At 45.4% G+C, this 19,909-nt stretch overlaps 2 protein-coding genes across 4 annotated transcripts in view; both read right to left on the reverse strand.

Annotated features, from left to right (window-relative positions):
• LOC106585945 (ras-GEF domain-containing family member 1B-A) overlaps positions 1-19,909 on the reverse strand; it is a 147,849-nt gene that overhangs the window by 40,281 nt on the left and 87,659 nt on the right. The window contains exons 1-4 of one of the 2 annotated variants that reach the window (XM_014172696.2): positions 16,891-17,224; positions 7,243-7,416; positions 6,904-7,026; positions 6,622-6,759 (exon numbers count right to left, since the gene is read on the reverse strand). In XM_014172696.2, coding sequence (XP_014028171.1) covers positions 6,622-6,759; positions 6,904-7,026; positions 7,243-7,410 — 429 coding nt within the window. In that variant the 5' untranslated portion in view covers positions 7,411-7,416; positions 16,891-17,224. Of the gene's footprint in view, positions 1-6,621; positions 6,760-6,903; positions 7,027-7,242; positions 7,417-16,890; positions 17,225-19,909 lie in introns of those variants that run through there. The other variant, XM_014172695.2, reaches the window with a different exon arrangement.
• LOC106585946 (uncharacterized) overlaps positions 19,900-19,909 on the reverse strand; it is an 11,237-nt gene continuing 11,227 nt past the window's right edge. For both annotated transcript variants that reach the window (XM_014172697.2, XM_014172698.2), the window contains exon 4: positions 19,900-19,909. This exon is cut by the window's right edge and continues 1,090 nt beyond it. The gene's annotated coding sequence lies outside the window, so the exon portion shown is untranslated.

Here is a 19,909-nt window from a genome sequence, read left to right on the forward strand (position 1 = left end):
GAGAGGGATGGAGGGAGAGGAAGAGAGATGGAGGGAGAGGAAGAGGGATGGAGGGAGAGGAAGAGGGATGGAGGGAGAGGAAGAGGGATGAGGGAGAGGAAGAAGGATGGAGAGAGAGGAAGAGGGGTGGAGGGAGAGGAAGAGGGACGGAGGGAGAGGAAGAGGGACGGAGGGAGAGAGATGGAGGGAGAGGGAAGGAGGGAGAGGGATGGAGGGAGAAGAAGAGAGATGGAGGGAGAGGAAGAGGGACAGAGGGAGAGGAAGAGGGACAGAGGGAGAGGAGAGGGGTGGAGGGAGAGGAAGAGGGACGGAGGGAGAGGAAGAGGGACAGAGGGAGAGGAAGAGGGACGGAGGGAGAGGAAGAGGGACGGAGGGAGAGGAAGAGGGACGGAGGGAGAGGAGGAGGGATGGAGGAAGAGGGACGGAGGGAGAGAGATGGAGGGAGGGAGAGGGAAGGAGGGAGAGGGATGGAGGGAGAAGAAGAGGGATGGAGGGAGGAAGACAGGAAGTCAGTTTCATTGAGTTCACAGGCATGTTATGCATTAAATATAGTAACTGTATAGCTGGAAGGAGCAATGAGGGGAGTGGTGTGTGGAGAGACAACTCCCGGTCATGGCCCCTTTCCATCCCGCTGGTATGAGTTTCAACAAAAGAGAAGGAGGCTTTCTGTGACCACATCCCGTCTCCCTCCACCTCCTGTCTGCCAATTCAAGCCAAGGGAAACTATAGCAGGTTCTGCAAACAAGTCTCAAGTTCAGTTCAGCAGCGGGCCAGGCCAGCGCGGGAATGCAGCCGTTTTCTCAACAAACTTTCCTTCAAACTGTATGTTTGATGTGTGTTAGTGTCCACCAAGAAATTCAACTTATCTGTCTCATCTCTTTTCTGAAGCATTGCTGTGCCGCTGAGACACTTGGGGAATGTAATGGTGGCCCATCAATTTGTTGAGAGGGGACTGGAGAGTAGGAGGAAGGGTGGGCAGACATTTTCTCAAAAGCATTTATTAGTTCCCTGGTCATAATGTCCTTCTATTACGGGTGATACCACACACTCCACTCACCTTGTCAACTCAAGCCAATCACCACTTAAACTGGAGATATTACAGCGGTAAAGCAGCAATGTTGGGGGGGGGTGTGAGAGATCTAGATTATAGAGAATAATCTTCTATCGCGCTGTAATCCCACTTTAGTGTGTGGTGGAGATTAAATGCTCTCCGTCACGAAGATGAACCCTCAGACGACAACTTTAACTCCCTCCAAGTCTTTACTACCGCGTTACATCATTCACTGCCGCTCCTCTCTCCGGTAACCTAGCAGCGCCGCTCCTCTCTCCGGTAACCTAGCAGCGCCGCTCCTCTCTCCGGTAACCTAGCAGCGCCGCTCCTCTCTCCGGTAACCTAGCAGCGCCGCTCCTCTCTCCGGTAACCTAGCAGCGCCGCTCCTCTCTCCGGTAACCTAGCAGCGCCGCTCCTCTCTCCGGTAACCTAGCAGCGCCGCTCCTCTCTCCGGTAACCTAGCAGCGCCGCTCCTCTCTCCGGTAACCTAGCAGTGCCGCTCCTCTCTCCGGTAACCTAGCAGCGCCGCTCCTCTCTCCGGTAACCTAGCAGCGCCGCTCCTCTCTCCGGTAACCTAGCAGCGCCGCTCCTTTCTCCGGTAACCTAGCAGCGCCGCTCCTCTCTCCGGTAACCTAGCAGCCCCGCTCCTCTCTCCGGTAACCTAGCAGCGCCGCTCCTCTCTCCGGTAACCTAGCAGCGCCGCTCCTCTCTCCGGTAACCTAGCAGCGCCGCTCCTCTCTCCGGTAACCTAGCAGCGCCGCTCCTCTCTCTCTCTTTACAACTGTAAACTAGATAACACTTGAATGACTTCGCTGTTATATATGTACACAATATCTTGGGACTTTCACCATCCATCAAAAAGGTGTAATTAGTATTTTTTTTAATTCTTACTTCATTATTCATATTTTTTCAATTAGTTTCACTGCATTAGGGAAAGCGTACACAGACCTTCCGGCTTTAAAACCTTCTCCAGTGTGCAGGTACACTTTTCTTTTCATTCAAAACAGATTTTGTAAAGAACTACAGATGAGCAACAGGTGCTTCTAAGTACAGTTGGACAGCGCAAGACTAACCTGATCCCAGATCTTTTGGTGTTCTCTTGCTCTGGTCACGACAATGTCGATAGGAATTGGCAAGACAGCACAAACAGGTCTGTGATCAGGCTATTGGTAGTGCAAGACACCAGTGAGACGGTCTCAGGTCAGGGGGGGGGGGGCACTTCAAAGCATCCTGCCATCTGGTGAGTCTTCTGTCCTCCACAGACGGGGGGGGGTTAAGGGACAGAAGGGGGCTCTGCATGGCTATAATTAGAAACTATTCCTGGAGATAACAGGCTGACATTTCCACGCAGCGGGAGATACTTGTGACAAATGGTGCTGTTGAACAGGGGGAGGGCTAAGCTTTCTTCTATGCCTCCGCCACCCTCAACTCTGCTATCAGAGAAGAGAACAGACGGTCACACCGCCAATCACTCCCCCCCTCCCTCTCTCACCCTTCTTTTTCCTGGCTTTGTGACATCACTTCCTGGCGGAGACCACCTGACCAGTGCCAGAAGGTTCTCTTTGTTATGGAATCAGACAGCTTAGCTCAGAGAGAGAGAGAGAGGAGAGAGAGAGAGAGAGAGAGAGAGAGAGAGAGAGAGAGAGAGAGAGAGAGAGAGAGAGAGAGAGAGAGAGAGAGAGAGAGAGAGAGACAGAGCGAGACAGAGCGAGAGAGAGAGAGAGAGAGAGAGAGAGAGAGAGAGAGAGAGAGAGACTGACAGACAGACAGAGAGAGAGAGAAAGACAGAGAGGAGGACTTAAGTGCATACCGCACTTAGAGCAGGAATGCACTCACTCCTGTTGCCATCACGATGTTTGTGTGTCTACTGTCTGAAAACACCCATAATATAGACGGGTTGGTTGTTTAGCAACAAAAGTGACACATGCGCAATTAAGGGGCAAAACAGACGGGGTAAGTTTAGATTGTTGACAACATCCAAAACTACATTTAAACATAAACAAACATAAATTAATTTGCAAAATGAGCACTTGTTGTCACTCAAATATATCGTTACAGTTGTTGGTTAGCTAGCTAGCGAATTGTAGCCGTATTAGCATAGACAAGACATCAGTCAAAACACCCCAGACATGGTATCAAGAACGAGATAAAAAAAAAACAAGCCACTTACAATTCACCACATGGCAGCTTCTCGTCACGGTAGCTATCAGGTCGTCCACAATCACAACAACACATAAACTTCTGCCCCTTTGAAGCGCGTGCATTGTTTGTAACGCTGTCAGCTAACCCGTCTCCTGAAACTCTTCAGTGATTTTATTCTAACTATGTGGAATATAAACTGTTTACATGCTACAGTACAGCATAGCTACAAACTTCTATAGGAGGTTTAATTGAACAGAGCCAAGCGCACGAATATCATACTCCCCCCAAAATATGCTAACTTCCTCTGTTTTTGTAATGGTGAGAGGTTAGCATGTCGTAGCCGTCTATTTACCACCACAAACCGATGAGGGCACTAAGACCACACTCAACGAGCTGTATAAGGCCATGAGAACATTAGGGATGGAACTGGAACATTGGCGATAGAACATTAGGGATAGAACATTAGGGATAGAACATTAGGGATAGAACACGGGATGGAACACTGGGGACAGAACTAGAACATTGAGGAGTGAACAAGAACATTGGGGATAGAACATTAGGGATAGAACATTAGGGATAGAACATTAGGGATAGAACATTGGGGATGGAACGGTCCCGTGTGGCTCAGTTGGTAGAGCATGGTGTTTGCAATGCCAGGGTTGTGGGTTTGATTACAACATTGGGGACGGGGACAGAACATTGGGGGCAGAACTAGAACATTGGGGACAGGGATAGAACACTGGGGATGGAACACTGGGGATGGAACATCGGTATGGAACTGAAACGTTGAGGATGGAACATTGGGGAGTAAACTAGAACATTGGGGACAGAACTAGAACACTGGGGATGGAACTAGAACACTGGGGATAGAACTAGAACACTGGGGATGGAACTAGAACACTGGGGATGGGGACAGAACCAGAACACTGGGAATAGAACCAGAACACTGGGGATAGAACCAGAACACTGGGGATAGAACCAGAACACTGGGGATAGAACCAGAACACTGGGGATAGAACCAGAACACTGGGGATAGAACTAGAACACTGGGGATGGAACTAGAACACTGGGGATGGAACTAGAACATTGGGGATAGAACTGGAACATTGGGGATGGAACTGGAACATTGGGGATGGAACTGGAACATTGGGGATGGAACTGGAACATTGGGGATGGAACTGGAACATTGGGGATGGAACTGGAACATTGGTGACGGAACTGGAACATTGGGGACGGAACTGGAACATTGGGGACGGAACTGGAACATTGGGGATGGAACTGGAACATTGGGGATGGAACTGGAACATTGGGGACGGAACTGGAACATTGGGGATGGAACTGGAACATTGGGGATGGGGACAGAACCAGAACACTGGGGATAGAACCAGAACACTGGGGATAGAACTAGAACACTGGGGATGGAACTAGAACACTGGGGATAGAACTAGAACACTGGGGATAGAACTAGAACACTGGGGATAGAACTAGAACACTAGGGATGGAACTAGAACACTAGGGATAGAACATTGGGGACGGAACTGGAACATTGGGGATGGGGATAGAACCAGAACACTGGGGATAGAACTAGAACACTGGGGATAGAACTAGAACATTGGGGATGGGGACAGAACCAGAACATTGGGGATGGGGATAGAACATTGGGGATAGAACTAGAACACTGGGGATAGAACTAGAACACTGGGGACGGAACTAGAACACTGGGGATGGAACTAGAACACTGGGGATGGAACTGGAACATTGGGGACAGAACGTTGGGAGCCAGGCACGTAGCCATGAATAGGTGTTGGAAGGGAACAAGTCTATAGGAAGTACCCAACGTTCCAGTACCATCCATCTTAACACAGAGCTTATAGGTCCATCATGGACAAAAAGAGATGGCTTAGCTAAGTTAATGAAGCATGGCTTCATTTATATGGGTTAGCAGTATCAGCTAAAGTTATCACCCGCTCTTTGATTCTTACACAGCTAGAATTCATCATCAAGTTATTATTTACTTTTTATCAACGGCAACAGCAGTGCTGAGGTGCAGTTTGGGGTGCCATTTTTACATCCATCGAAGGAGAGGAGAACAAGAGAAGTACTAGCATTTCATAGGAAGTCATCCCTCGAAAGTAAACCATGAAAACAGCCCTATGAAGCAAACCAAGGGTACGTTCCAAATGGCACCCTATTCCCTATATAGTTCACTACTATAGACCAGGACCCAATGGCATCCTATTCCCTATATAGTTCACTACTATAGACCAGGACCCAATGGCATCCTATTCCCTATATAGTGCTGCACTTTTGACCAGAGCCCTGTGGGGGCCATTTGGGATGCTGACCAAAGCAAACCAGTGCTAATGCTAGTGACATTCAAGTCAGCAGTAGTGGAACAATTCAACTGCAGCCTAAGGAGAAGCAAGGCAGCAGACAGGCTGCTGAACAATAGCTATTTTCTTTTGATTTGGCCATGCAACAAAAAAAATGTAAATGCTTTGTGGCTCGAGCAAACTTTCCCCACTAACCAACTCCCTGAAACCTCTAGGCCATCAATAGCCTTGCTCCACATGCCCTCTGAAATATACCCACTAACTGCTAATCCAACGGAAACAAAAAGATGACAAGATAATGTTTTCCCAAATGATTATGTTCTTTTTCTCTTTTCCCCCTCATCCCCGCATTCTCTTCTTATCAACTTTACAGCCAAGACAGGACAGGTGGCATCGGGTGACGGACTAACTTTACAGCCAAGACAGGACAGGTAGAATCGGATAACGGACTAACTTTACAGCCAAGACAGGTGGCATCGGATAACGGACTAACTTTACAGCCAAGACAGGTGGCATCGGATAACGGACTAACTTTACAGCCAAGACAGGTGGCATCGGATGATGGACTAACTTTACAGCCAAGACAGGACAGGTGGCATCAGATGATGGACTAACTTTACATCCAAGACAGGTCAGGTGGCATCGGGTGACGGACTAACTTTACAGCCAAGACAGGACAGGTAGAATCGGATAACGGACTAACTTTACAGCCAAGACAGGTGGCATCGGATAACGGACTAACTTTACAGCCAAGACAGGTGGCATCGGATAACGGACTAACTTTACAGCCAAGACAGGTGGCATCGGATGATGGACTAACTTTACAGCCAAGACAGGACAGGTGGCATCGGATGATGGACTAACTTTACATCCAAGACAGGTCAGGTGGCATCGGGTGACAGACTAACTTTACAGCCAAGACAGGTGGCATCGGATGACGGACTAACTTTACAGCCAAGACAGGACAGGTGGCATCGTAAGACAGACTAACTTATGAATGTGTCTTTGTTATTCATGAATCTTATATACTCCTGGCTGCACAATGAATTTCCCTTCAGTGACAAAAGATTGAATGAATTTTGACTGCGACTGTACCTCGTCTCCCGAGGACAGGCGTTGGGTCAGCTCCTTCAGGCTCCTCATCATCCTCTCGTCTCGGAAGTCGTAGGAGAACGTCTCCGTCCACTCCTGAAGCAGCTGAAGTATCTTGGGAGCCATCTTCCTGATCCTCATCTGAAAGAAGAAGAATAAAAAAGTGATTGTTGCAGGTCTATCTTCAAGAAGTATATAGTATATTGGAGAAATATTACTGTGTACCATTCTAGTATAATATACTACAGTATAACATTACTGAGTATAATGGAGGTATAGAGTTACCTTGTCTGCCTGAGGGTCGCTCAGTCTCTGCTGTTCCATACACAGGTGACAGACTTTGGACATGAGCTCGTAGGGGCGGATGAACAGACGAGAGGAGAGCAGGAAGGTGAAGATGTATGTCCTCTGTGGAGAGAAAGATAGGAAGGAAGAGAGATGTAAATAACAGAGGAATATGGGGGTTTGTTTCATTTTTTTTCTCCACCTTGTGGAAAGTTAAATAAGACAGAAACACAAAGAGAGGTAAACAGAGAGAGAGAGAGAGAGAGAGAGAGAGAGAGAATGCGAGAAAGGAGAGAGAGAAAAAGAGGGATGGAAACAGCGAGAGAGACAGACACTCACGTCAGGGTAGTAGTCCATGCTGGGGACAAGGTGGTGGATGAGGGCCTCGAGCGAGCCGGATACCAGGGTGTTGTCATGGTAATACAGTCCCTCTTCCTTGGTCTGGTTCTGGTTCTTGTTGTAACCACTGGAAACCAGCATGCCTGTCAGCGGTGACGTCTGAGGCATGTTGTCCTGCAGAGAGGAAAGGTTTGTTGAGTTTAATCCAGAAAGAGAGAGCAAGAGAGAGAGAAAGAGAGGGGGGAGTATAGAGAGAGAGAGGAGTAGCGCGAGAGAGAGAGAGAAGTAGAGAGAGAGAGTAAGAGAGGGGGAGTATAGAGAGAGAGAGGAGTAGCGCGAGAGAGAGAGGAAAGTAGAGCGAGAGAGAGAGAGAAGTAGAGAGAGAGAGTAAGAGAGGGGGGAGTATAGAGAGAGAGAGGAGTAGCGCGAGAGAGAGAGGAAAGTAGAGCGAGAGAGAGAGAGAAGTAGAGAGAGAGAGTAAGAGAGGGGGGAGTATAGAGAGAGAGAGGAGTAGCGCGAGAGAGAGGAAAGTAGAGCGAGAGAGAGGAAAGTAGAGAGAGAGAGTAAGAGAGGGGGGAGTATAGAGAGAGAGAGGAGTAGCGCGAGAGAGAGAGGAGTAGCGCGAGAGAGAGGAAAGTAGAGCGAGAGAGAGAGAAAAGTAGAGAGAGAGAGAGAGAAAGAGAGGGGGGAGTATAGAGAGAGAGAGGAGTAGCGCGAGAGAGAGGAAAGTAGAGCGAGAGAGAGAGAGAAGTAGAGAGAGAGAGAGAGAGAAGTAGAGAGAGAGAGAGAGAGAAGTAGAGAGAGAGAGTAAAAACAGACGTCTCAGTACAATAGACTGACCGAAGTAGACTTGTTGTTATTCTGATATTTCAGAGAGACACAGAAGTGGATGTGAAAACAATGGGGGAAAAAATAACAGAGCTATATTCTCCAACCCAAACAGACAAACCTGAGGTTTGTTTACAAAATGGTTGGTTAGGGCCTCAGCCAGGAGACAACACTAGGCCTCAGCCAGGAGACAACACTAGGCCTCAGCCAGGAGACAACACTAGGCCTCAGCCAGGAGACAACACTAGGCCTCAGCCAGGAGACAACACTAGGCCTCAGCCAGGAGACAACACTAGGCCTCAGCCAGGAGACAACACTAGGCCTCAGCCAGGAGACAACACTAGGCCTCAGCCAGGAGACAACACTAGGCCTCAGCCAGGAGACAACACTAGGCCTCAGCCAGGAGACAACACTAGGCCTCAGCCTAAAGACAACACTAGGCCTCAGCCAGGAGACAACACTAGGCCTCAGCCAGGAGACAACACTAGGCCTCAGCCAGGAGACAACACTAGGCCTCAGCCAGGAGACAACACTAGGCCTCAGCCAGGAGACAACACTTGGCCTCAGCCAGGAAACAACACTAGGCCTCAGCCAGGAAACAACACTAGGCCTCAGCCAGGAGACAACACTAGGCCTCAGCCAGGAGACAACACTAGGCCTCAGCCAGGAGACAACACTAGGCCTCAGCCAGGAGACAACACTAGGCCTCAGCCAGGAGACAACACTAGGCCTCAGCCAGGAGACAACACTAGGCCTCAGCCAGGAGACAACACTAGGCCTCAGCCAGGAGACAACACTAGGCCTCAGCCAGGAGACAACACTAGGCCTCAGCCAGGAGACAACACTAGGCCTCAGCCAGGAAACAACACTAGGCCTCAGCCAGGAGACAACACTAGGCCTCAGCCAGGAAACAACACTAGGCCTCAGCCAGGAGACAACACTAGGCCTCAGCCAGGAGACAACACTAGGCCTCAGCCAGGAGACAACACTAGGCCTCAGCCAGGAAACAACACTAGGCCTCAGCCAGGAAACAACACTAGGCCTCAGCCTATAGACAACACTAGGCCTCAGCCTATAGACAACACTAGGCCTCAGCCAGGAAACAACACTTGGCCTCAGCATAACATTGCCAGCTTTAAAAGAATCAGTGTCAGAATGGTAGCATGCATCACACCGCTTAATGCGGTGATTTACAATGTAAAGTACCACCTTTGTTTTCCTGACCATTGAACAGAGTCCAGATTAGCATATTATTATTATTATTTTTTTACCCTTTTCTTTCATCTCTATGGAGATGTATTAGCTACACACTTTTAAAAATCACTCGTTCTAATCAATTGGAATTCAAAACAATATCACCAGGCTTCCCTCGTCTCTGCGTCTTTTTGCTCTGAAGCCATTGCACACAAGAAGAAGTAATCTAGAAAGTAATTCTGAACCATTCACATTCATCTGGACACAAACACACTCGATAAAAAAAAAAAGAAGACACATATATATCCATTATCGACAGGGGATACGACGATATCAAGAACCAACCAATCCCTGCCAAGCAACATGGTGTCGACCGAAAATAATGAACCCTACTCAAAAGTTTGTGATTTCACCTCTCTCACACAAAACACAACCAAACAACGCATCCATTCACAGCGTACATGAGGATCAGTAAACATGGAGACATACAATAATGAGGCTGAAGGCAAAATAGTGTCTTATTTCACCCCTGGTCCTCCCCCCTCCCCCCCTCCCCTCCCCCCTCTCTAAAACACCTGAAAGGGACAACAACAAGGTGTGAGAAGAGAAGCTCAGGAGTGTTTACACTGTGAGAGAGTATCGTTCTGACGGGGCAGCGTTGCCCTGTGGCCAAGTGTGAGAGAGTATCGTCAGAGAACTTATCTTTCCCCACCACAGAAACACAACCTAACACTGATGGACTAAACACTCGTATTACCTCTTGAGGGAGTGTACGGAGTCGTGTGTGTGTGTGTGTGTGTGTGTGTGTGTGTGTGTGTGTGTGTGTGTGTGTGTGTGTGTGTGTGTGTGTGTGTGTGTGTGTGTGTGTGTGTGTGTGTGTGTGTGTGTGTGTGTGTGCAGAGCTCCAACTGAACCTCTTGACTGCCTGCTTGAAACACACACAGACAAACAGAGAGACAGAGAGAGAGACAGACAGAGAGAGAGACAGACAGACAGACAGACAGACAGACAGACAGACAGACAGACAGACAGACAGACAGACAGACAGACAGACAGACAGACAGACAGACAGACAGACAGACAGACAGACAGACAGACAGACAGACAGGGAGAGAGACAGACAGGGAGGGAGAGAGACAGACACAGACAAACAGAGAGGCAGAGACAGAGAGAGAGAGACAGACAAGGAGAGACAGACAGAGACACACACAGACAAACAGAGACAGAGACCGAGAGAGAGAGAGAGACAGACAGGGAGAGAGAGAGAGAGAGAGAGAGAGAGAGAGAGACAGAGAGAGACAGACAGACAGAGACAGAGAGACAGGGAGAGAGAGAGACAGAGAGAGAGAGAGACAGAGAGAGACAGACAGAGACAGAGAGACAGGGAGGGAGAGAGAGAGACAGAGAGCCCCAACGAAACCACCTGTCTGCCAGGCAGACTGCAGTAGTAGAATGCCAACACACACTCTCATGTGCCACCTTCTCTAGTACTGGGGGCTCCATCGCAAATACCAGCCAAGCAGACTCCTGGAGTCTCCTCAAAAGCCTTCTTTCTCCCTGAGGCTCCACACAATGGGGTCTTTGATTGGACCGGCACGGGGCGCAACCAGACCCCCAGGTCGCCACCTGACAATAGGCCGACCCATGGCCGTCTACCCTATAGAGCTCGCCAGCTTGTAGTCCTAAAACCCAGGAATGAGTTACCTCTGGTTCGTTCGTCCATTCGAACAGGGAAAAGGAACAGGGCTCTGGAATAAAACACTGAAAATAAGGTCTGAGGTTAACACAAGTTTAGGAGATCTTATAGGTTCTGTTCTATGAGTTCATATTTTTATTTATTTAACCTTTATTTAACTAGGCAAGTCAGTTAAGAATAAATTCTTATTTAAAATGACGGTCTAGGAACAGTGGGGTTAACTGCCTTGTTCAGGGGCAGAACGACAGATGTTTTACCTTGTCTGTTCAGGGATTTGACCCAGCAACCTTTCGGTTACTGGCCCAACGCTCTAACCACTAGGCTACCATTCATCAGATTTATGTTTTGTTCTATGAGAAAAGATCAGTCAGTTAACATGATCTTCATGAATTATAAAGTCTTTATGTACTTTAAAATATATATATATATATATATATATATATATAAATTCTTCAAAATTCACAAAAAGTGACCCGGTGAAGATAGAACCAAACGTATCAGATCTCCTGCGTTTAACCACAGACCTTGTTTTTTTCGGCCTTTATCCTAAAAACCCGACAAAAAGACACTGTTACTATTCCCCCTCTATTCAGGAAGTTATTTATGTTGTTCCACTGCACGAGTGCCAGGGAAGGAGAGGGGTGTGTGTGATGGGTGGATAGTAGCCACAAGCCATAGATGGGATTTATCATTCTACACACCCTGCACCCTGCACACACACACATCCCATCTCCTTGATTGAGAACACCACAGTGATTTACATCAGAATGGAGAGAGTAGCAGCCCGTGCATCTGTTGCACCATGTGTCTCTGTGGTGGTACGAGGGAGATCATGAGCCTATACCGAGCCAACGTGTCAGCGCCTCAGCTGAAACAAAGGCTAACTTTAGCACGCTGCTGTTGGCTTGGTTAAGCCTTGCCACTGGGTATGTGTGTGGTAGAGCAAAAAGCAAGCATGAACAAAAGGAACAGATTGTCACCCGATATATATGGACGGCTGGTTTAGATAGTAACCTCACTGGCTGTGTTTAAAAAATAAAAAAAACACAACGATCATTCAATGATTAAAGCAATAAATAATAGAAACAGAAGGTATTTTCATGAGTTAACACATTACCATATCTTCCATCTTTATTTAACCAGGCCAATCAAAACTAATTCCTATGCACAAATAGAACGACTGTCTGGTTTATAAATAGCAGTAGGGTAATATCCATGACTTAAAAATAACCACGTTTCCTATCCTATGTTTACACCAACACCAATCTGTTCCCAGTCATTCCTTGGCATCACGGTTGGCACTACACTCTGCCCAGTCATTGTCACACGGCCAAGCCACCTGATGACTACACGGGTGACGACTTGAGTCAAGATGTCGTGTGGCAGTCTTAAGGACTAGGGTACTTTCTCCCCACACGGAAACAACAGATGGAATCCTTGTCATAGGTCATGATATGGAAGTAAAGGGCAGCGACATGTTTGAGGTAGTGATCGTGTCGCATTACAATCCTACATGACAAAAAAATTAATAAAACGATACAGTTTACTATAGAATTCTGTAGTCAATTGTAGTATATTGTAGAATACTATACTACACACTGTAGTATCCCTTAATCATGTGTAGTACTACCTATAGAATATTGTAGTATACTATAGTAAATACTACAGTATTATCCACACAAGAAACACTAGCAGAGACTACAGAAATGTCCCCGAAAACACTACAATCTGCAAAAACATTTTGAACTATAGTGAATACTACCCTGCCCATTCTCATCTCCCATATCGCAATTTGTGTCACCCACAAGCGAGAAACCTACACGCCAAGTATAGACCATATATTGTGTTCCATACATGCCAAGTATAGACCATATATTGTGTTCCATACACGCCAAGTATAGACCATATATTGTGTTCCATACACGCCAAGTATAGACCATATATTGTGTTCCATACATGCCAAGTATAGACCATATATTGTGTTACATACACGCCAAGTATAGACCATATATTGTGTTCCATACACGCCAAGTATAGACCATATATTGTGTTCCATACACGCCAAGTATGGACCATATATTGTGTTCCATACACGCCAAGTATGGACCATATATTGTGTTCCATACACGCCAAATATGGACCATATATTGTGTTCCATACACGCCAAGTATAGACCATATATTGTGTTCCATACACGCCAAGTATAGACCATATATTGTGTTCCATACACGCCAAGTATAGACCATATATTGTGTTCCATACACGCCAAGTATAGACCATATATTGTGTTCCATACACGCCAAGTATAGACCATATATTGTGTTCCATACACGCCAAGTATAGACCATATATTGTGTTCCATACACGCCAAGTATAGACCATATATTGTGTTCCATACACGCCAAGTATAGACCATATATTGTGTTCCATACACGCCAAGTATAGACCATATATTGTGTTCCATACACGCCAAGTATAGACCATATATTGTGTTCCATACACGCCAAGTATAGACCATATATTGTGTTCCATACACGCCAGGTATAGACCATATATTGTGTTCCATACACGCCAAGTATAGACCATATATTGTGTTCCATACATGCCAAGTACAGACCATATATTGTGTTCCATACACGCCAAGTATAGACCATATATTGTGTTCCATACACGCCAAGTATAGACCATATATTGTGTTCCATACACGCCAAGTATAGACCATATATTGTGTTCCATACACGCCAAGTATAGACCATATATTGTGTTCCATACACGCCAAGTATAGACCATATATTGTGTTCCATACACGCCAAGTATAGACCATATATTGTGTTCCATACACGCCAAGTATAGACCATATATTGTGTTCCATACACGCCAAGTATAGACCATATATTGTGTTCCATACACGCCAAGTATAGACCATATATTGTGTTCCATACACGCCAAGTATAGACCATATATTGTGTTCCATACATGCCAAGTATAGACCATATATTGTGTTCCATACACGCCAAGTATAGACCATATATTGTGTTCCATACACGCCAAGTATAGACCATATATTGTGTTCCATACATGCCAAGTATAGACCATATATTGTGTTCCATACACGCCAAGTATAGACCATATATTGTGTTCCATACATGCCAAGTACAGACCATATATTGTGTTCCATACACGCCAAGTATAGACCATATATTGTGTTCCATACACGCCAAGTATAGACCATATATTGTGTTCCATACATGCCAAGTATAGACCATATATTGTGTTCCATACATGCCAAGTATAGACCATATATTGTGTTCCATACACGCCAAGTATAGACCATATATTGTGTTCCATACATGCCAAGTATAGACAATATATTGTGTTCCTACCTTCCTTCCTTCCTTCCTTCCTACCTACCCACCTACCTACCTACAGGTTATGGAAACAGGTTATGGAAAATGTGCTCTTTTTGTATTTCTCCAGTAGGTTTCCTGAAGGAAAAAGACCTCACTTCTATGTAAAAGATGATAAAACAAAAACTACAGTAATTACTGTAGTATACACTACTATTTTTTTTTTTGGCTCAAGTATTTATACTATAGTAAATTGTAAATACTACAGTATTCACTGTAGTGTTTTTGCAGACTTCAGTCACTGACGGTGAGACCATCAGTTATCCTGGTCCTGTAAAACACAACACAGGAAATCCTATTCCCACGCCTCAGGCCTGGGTGGAGTCATGCAGGGAGAGAGAGGTTTGGCACTAAACAGAGAGTACACAGTGGCAGAATGTCTGACGACTGTGACTGACCCAAACTTAATAAAAGCGTTGACTATGCACAAACTCAGTGAGCATAGCAGTGCTATTGAGAGGCAGCTGAAGGCAAGCCAGGCTCTCAAGAGAAGACAGGCTATGTGCAACACTGCCCACAAAATGAGGTGAAAACTGAGCTGCATTTCCTAACCTCCTGCCAAATGTATGACCATTTTAATGCATCCGAATTCGGATAGTCAAACCGCATACTCCCTTTATAAAAACAAAAAAGAGACAAAAGTGGAAATAGTATTTTGTATATTTTAAGACGCTGTCGCCAGTATACACTTCCTCGTCATAGTCTATATTAATTTTAAGATTACTCAATAAATCTGTCATTCATTTAGACGTTATTGCCAAAAGAGAATTTTACCTCCTAACTAAGATGTTTGGTGCGGTGTTTTTCAATAATAATAATAGTAATAAAGAAAAATGTCCACGAAAACCAGTCTCTCGTTGAAAAGACAAATACTTTTTTTTGTAGAATCCCTACTGTTGACCAATCACCCGACAAAAAGGGACGTAGTTTGCCTCCATAAAGAAAATGTGTCCCCGAACAGTCAAAAACATCCTCAACGAAGCCCAACATGAACAAAAACGTCATGTTCATGTTGGGCTTCGTTGAGGATGTTTTTGACTGTTCGGGGACACATATATATATATATGCAAACTCTACCGAAGTGTTTCGGCTGGGAAACTTGCGGACGCCTTTAGAGACACATATTTCCCTCAGATTATTACACAGAGCCACAAAGAATTAAATAAAAAACAAATGAAATGTTGATTAACTCCTCATATCAGCCTAAATACCAGTGTGCCATCACAACAGCAAGATTTGTGAAAAGGGCAACTAGTGGAGAACAAACACCATTGTAAAGTCGGTGGAAATGAAAGAGAGGAAAAGATATTCAACACTGTATATTAGACATAATGACATTTTGAAATGTCTTTATTATTATTTATTTTATTTTTTGGAGGGGGGGGGGGGACTTTTGTAAGCGTAACGTTTACTGTTTAATGTTTATTTCACATTTGTTTATGATCTATTTCACTTGCTTTGGTAATGTAAACATATATATGTTTCCCATGACAATAAAGCACATAAATTAAAATTGAAATTGAGAGAGGGAAGCGAGATGAAGGGGGGGGGGGGGAGATGGACGAGAAGGGGATTCTCGGAGGAGCCTAAATAAACAGCCCCCTCCTCTTCCTCCCTTAGTTAAACAATCTAAAGCATGAAGAACTAGATATCGTTGGTTCACCGGCTGAGGTCCGAGATGGGGGGGGGGGGGGCTAAGAGAAACCTACCTATATAGAATCTTTGACTAAACCCTGTAGTTAATAAGCAAAGGTCATGTAAGGGACCCTGATGAGGTGGTAAATAAAAACCCAACCACGTAGGTAGTAATGTAAACAACGTAATGTTAGAAAACAGGTCCCGTTATAAAGTGTCATTACCCTCTTTAGTGAGGAAAACACTCTTTAAAAAAATACAGCAAGGATACATGAACCTGTTCCGCATAGCCAGTCATTGCAGTGGATAGAAGAAGTGACTGTTGCGTGTTTCAGTCAAATCATACTAGTATAGCATACACCTACCTAGGTCCCAAGGGTTGACCAAAGGCTCCCAACAAGGGATACCAGGACCCCTGGGGGTACTTAGTCTATCCACAGGGGTAATTGAGAAGACTCAAGACACCATAGGTTTACTAGAAAAAATGCACAAGACGGGGGTACTCTGGGCAGAGGAAATATTTAGTTGGTGGTACACTGAAAACGACTGGGATTGACCACTATTTTTTTTTATGTTCATTTATTAGGCAACAAATCTCTTCCGTATATTCATCAAAACACAGAGAATGAATCCAAATAAAACCTATAATCTCAACAAAACTCACAAGGCAGACGCAGTAAAACAGAATGCAAAACGCTTTCCCCAAAAGGAAGCAACACAGACAGTAGGCTGCACACATCGCCGTCCTCAGAGCGCACATAATACCTAGGCATATTGGGAGAGTAATGAAATACGGGTCGAAATTATTCTCAAACTAAACTCTAAAAGGATATTGATAAAATCCCAATATTTACACCAAAGTAGACAATAAAAAGGAAAATATCTCACCTCAGAATGAGTAACTGCGCGCAGAATCCGTAATATATCTTTCCCACTAGAATAAAGCGAGCACTTTCTCCAATGAAACCTGTGAGCTTCTACTGATATTCAGCCGCAGGTTTCCTCTGCCCTTATATTCAGCATATTCACTCGCAAATCACGAATAGAAGGAACGTGTATTCACGTTTTCACACGGCTTGACCGAGTTCTTGGTATAACACACAAACATCCACAACCATATGCAGCGAGACTGTGCAGCGGAGATCCTCACTCCGAGCGTATTGACTTGTTAGATCTGGAGAAACCGGGAAAGTCTACTAGTGACTTGACCATACCGCAGGCCAGCCAATCAGAGACGAGAAGGAGCTTGCAGGGGACTCGCTCTCTTGTCAATGAGCAAGTTCGTTTTGCATAGCCCGGTGCCCCGGGTGTGCGGAGTTTGTAGATTTTAGATCTTTCCATTGGTCCTCAAGTGAACTCTTTATACTCACCCGGGGCAATGGTCCATGCAAAACGAGCGCTCTCAATCATTGCTGGAAGGAGACTTGGAGCTCTTTTGCAATTTTACGCATCATGATATGCGACAATAAATGAGGAAATCCTTGAACACACGCATGTCATTACCATTGTAGGGATCCAATAATAAAACTGTCGTGAATGGTGTCTCAAGCAATGCTTTCTGGGGGACTAAACAGTTGTGACATTCATTCATTGTTGAAATAACGAAACATTTTAGGCACTTTTGTGTGTCCTAGTCTTTGGGATTTGCAGATGGCATGACAGGCTGTTTAATACCCATGTGTTATTACTACAGTGCAGACATTTTGGCAAATGTATTAAAAATAGAAAACAGAAGCACCTTATTTACATAATTAATCAGACTCTTTGCTATGAGACTCGAAATTGAGCTCAGGTGCATCCTGTTTCCATTGATCATCCTTGAGATGTTTCTACAACTTGATTGGAGTCCACCTGTGGTAAATTCAATTGATTGGACATGATTTGGAAAGGCACACACCTGTCTATATCAAGGTCCCACAGTTGTCAGAGCAAAAACCAAGCCATGAGGTCGAAGTAATTGACCGTAAAGCTTGAGACAGGATTGTGTCGAAGCACAAGAAGAAGTTTGGATTCACCAAGCCTCTTCCTAGAGCTGGCCGCCTGGGCAAACTGAGCAATCGGGGGAGAAGGGTCTTGGTCAGGGAGTTGACCAAGACCCTGATGGTCACTCTGATAGAGCTCCAGAGTTCCTCTGTGGAGAACCTTCCAGAAGGACAACCATCTCTGCAGAACTCCACCAATCAGGCTTTTATGGTAGAGTGGCCAGATGGAAGCCACTCCTCAGTAAAAGGCACATGACAGCCTTCTTAGAGTTCGCCAAAAGGCACCTAAAAGACTCTCAGACCATGAGAAACAAGATTCCCTGGTCTGATGAAACCAAGATTGAACTCTTTGGCCTGAATGCCAAGCGTCACGTCTGTAGGAAACCTGGCACCAACCCTACGGTGGAGGCAGCATCATGCTGTGGGGATGTTTTTCAGTAAACACACTGGAGACTAGTCAGGATCGAGGGAAAGATGAACGGAGCAAAGTACAGAGAGATCCTTGATGAAAACCTGCTCTAGAGCGCTCAGGATCTCAGACTGGGGTGAAGGTTCACCTCCCAACAGGACAGCAACCCAAAGCACACATCCAAAACAACGCAGGAGTGGCTTTGGGACAAGTCTCTGAATGTCCTTGAGTGGCCCAGCCAGAGCCCTGACATGAACCCGATCAAACATCTCTGGAGAGACCTGAAAATAGCTGTGCAGCAACATTACCATCCAACCTGACAGAGTTAGAGAGGATCTGCAGAGAAGAATGGGAGAAACTCCCCAAATACAGGTGTGCCAAGCTTTTAGCATCATACCCAAGAAGACTCGAGGCTGTAATCGCTGCCAAAGGTGCATCAACAAAGTACTGAGTAAAGGGTCTGAATACTTATGTAAATGTGATAGTATTTGTTAAAATGTATTAAAAAGGTTTAAAGAAGTTGCTTGTTTTCTTATTTCTTTTCTTTCTCGTGTTTTTGTTCTACCGTGTTATTTTTAGTACTACATTGATATTGAGCTTCGTTTAAAGCTTTCAAGAAAGGTATTTCACTGTACTTGTGAATGTGACATAAAAACTTAACACAGTTGTTTTCACACGTAGTTCTACCTACCTCTTGTGCGCCTAGGATTTTGGGACAAGACTGTGTACTACGTTCCATCGCTCTGCTTGCGTAAAGTAACGACCTTTAGTTTGCCGCTACACTGGCACAATGAGAACGGACACCAAGTCAGAAAGGGATGAACTCTGTTCCACGGTCAGTGTACATGCTGCTCTTTTCTCATTGGTCAGTGTGCGTGCTGCTCTTTACTTATTGGTCAGTGTGCGTGCTGCTCTTTTCTCATTGGTCAGTGTGCGTGCTGCTCTTTTCTCATTGGTCAGTGTGCGTGCTGCTCTTTTCTCATTGGTCAGTGTGCGTGCTGCTCTTTTCTCATTGGTCAGTGTGCGTGCTGCTCTTTTCTCATTGGTCAGTGTGCGTGCTGCTCTTTTCTCATTGGTCAGTGTGCGTGCTGCTCTTTTCTCATTGGTCAGTGTGCGTGCTGCTCTTTTCTCATTGGTCAGTGTGCGTGCTGCTCTTTTCTCATTGGTCAGTGTGCGTGCTGCTCTTTTCTCATTGGTCAGTGTGCATGCTGCTCTTTTCTCATTGGTCAGTGTGCATGCTGTTCTTTTCTATAAATACAGTAAAGTACACACACTAAAGGGTAACAAACAGAAACATTTTTCTGAGACAAATCGTGTTTTTTTTTTTAATATAAAACTGTAAAGTTCAAGGAGTTGGTTTGATGGGAAGTTGTGATGTCATCAGCCTCCCCCTGCTTGAGGAACAAAAGAGGAAAGCCCCCCCCCCCGTTATGACTAACCTGGACCACCTATTGAGAGGCGGCTTTTGTTAAGTAGATCAGGTGTTAAATGACGTGAAAAGGAGAGCAGAGTGCCA

Source organism: Salmo salar, chromosome ssa24 (assembly GCF_905237065.1).
Source record: "Salmo salar chromosome ssa24, Ssal_v3.1, whole genome shotgun sequence".
NCBI classification, from domain to species: domain Eukaryota; kingdom Metazoa; phylum Chordata; class Actinopteri; order Salmoniformes; family Salmonidae; genus Salmo; species Salmo salar.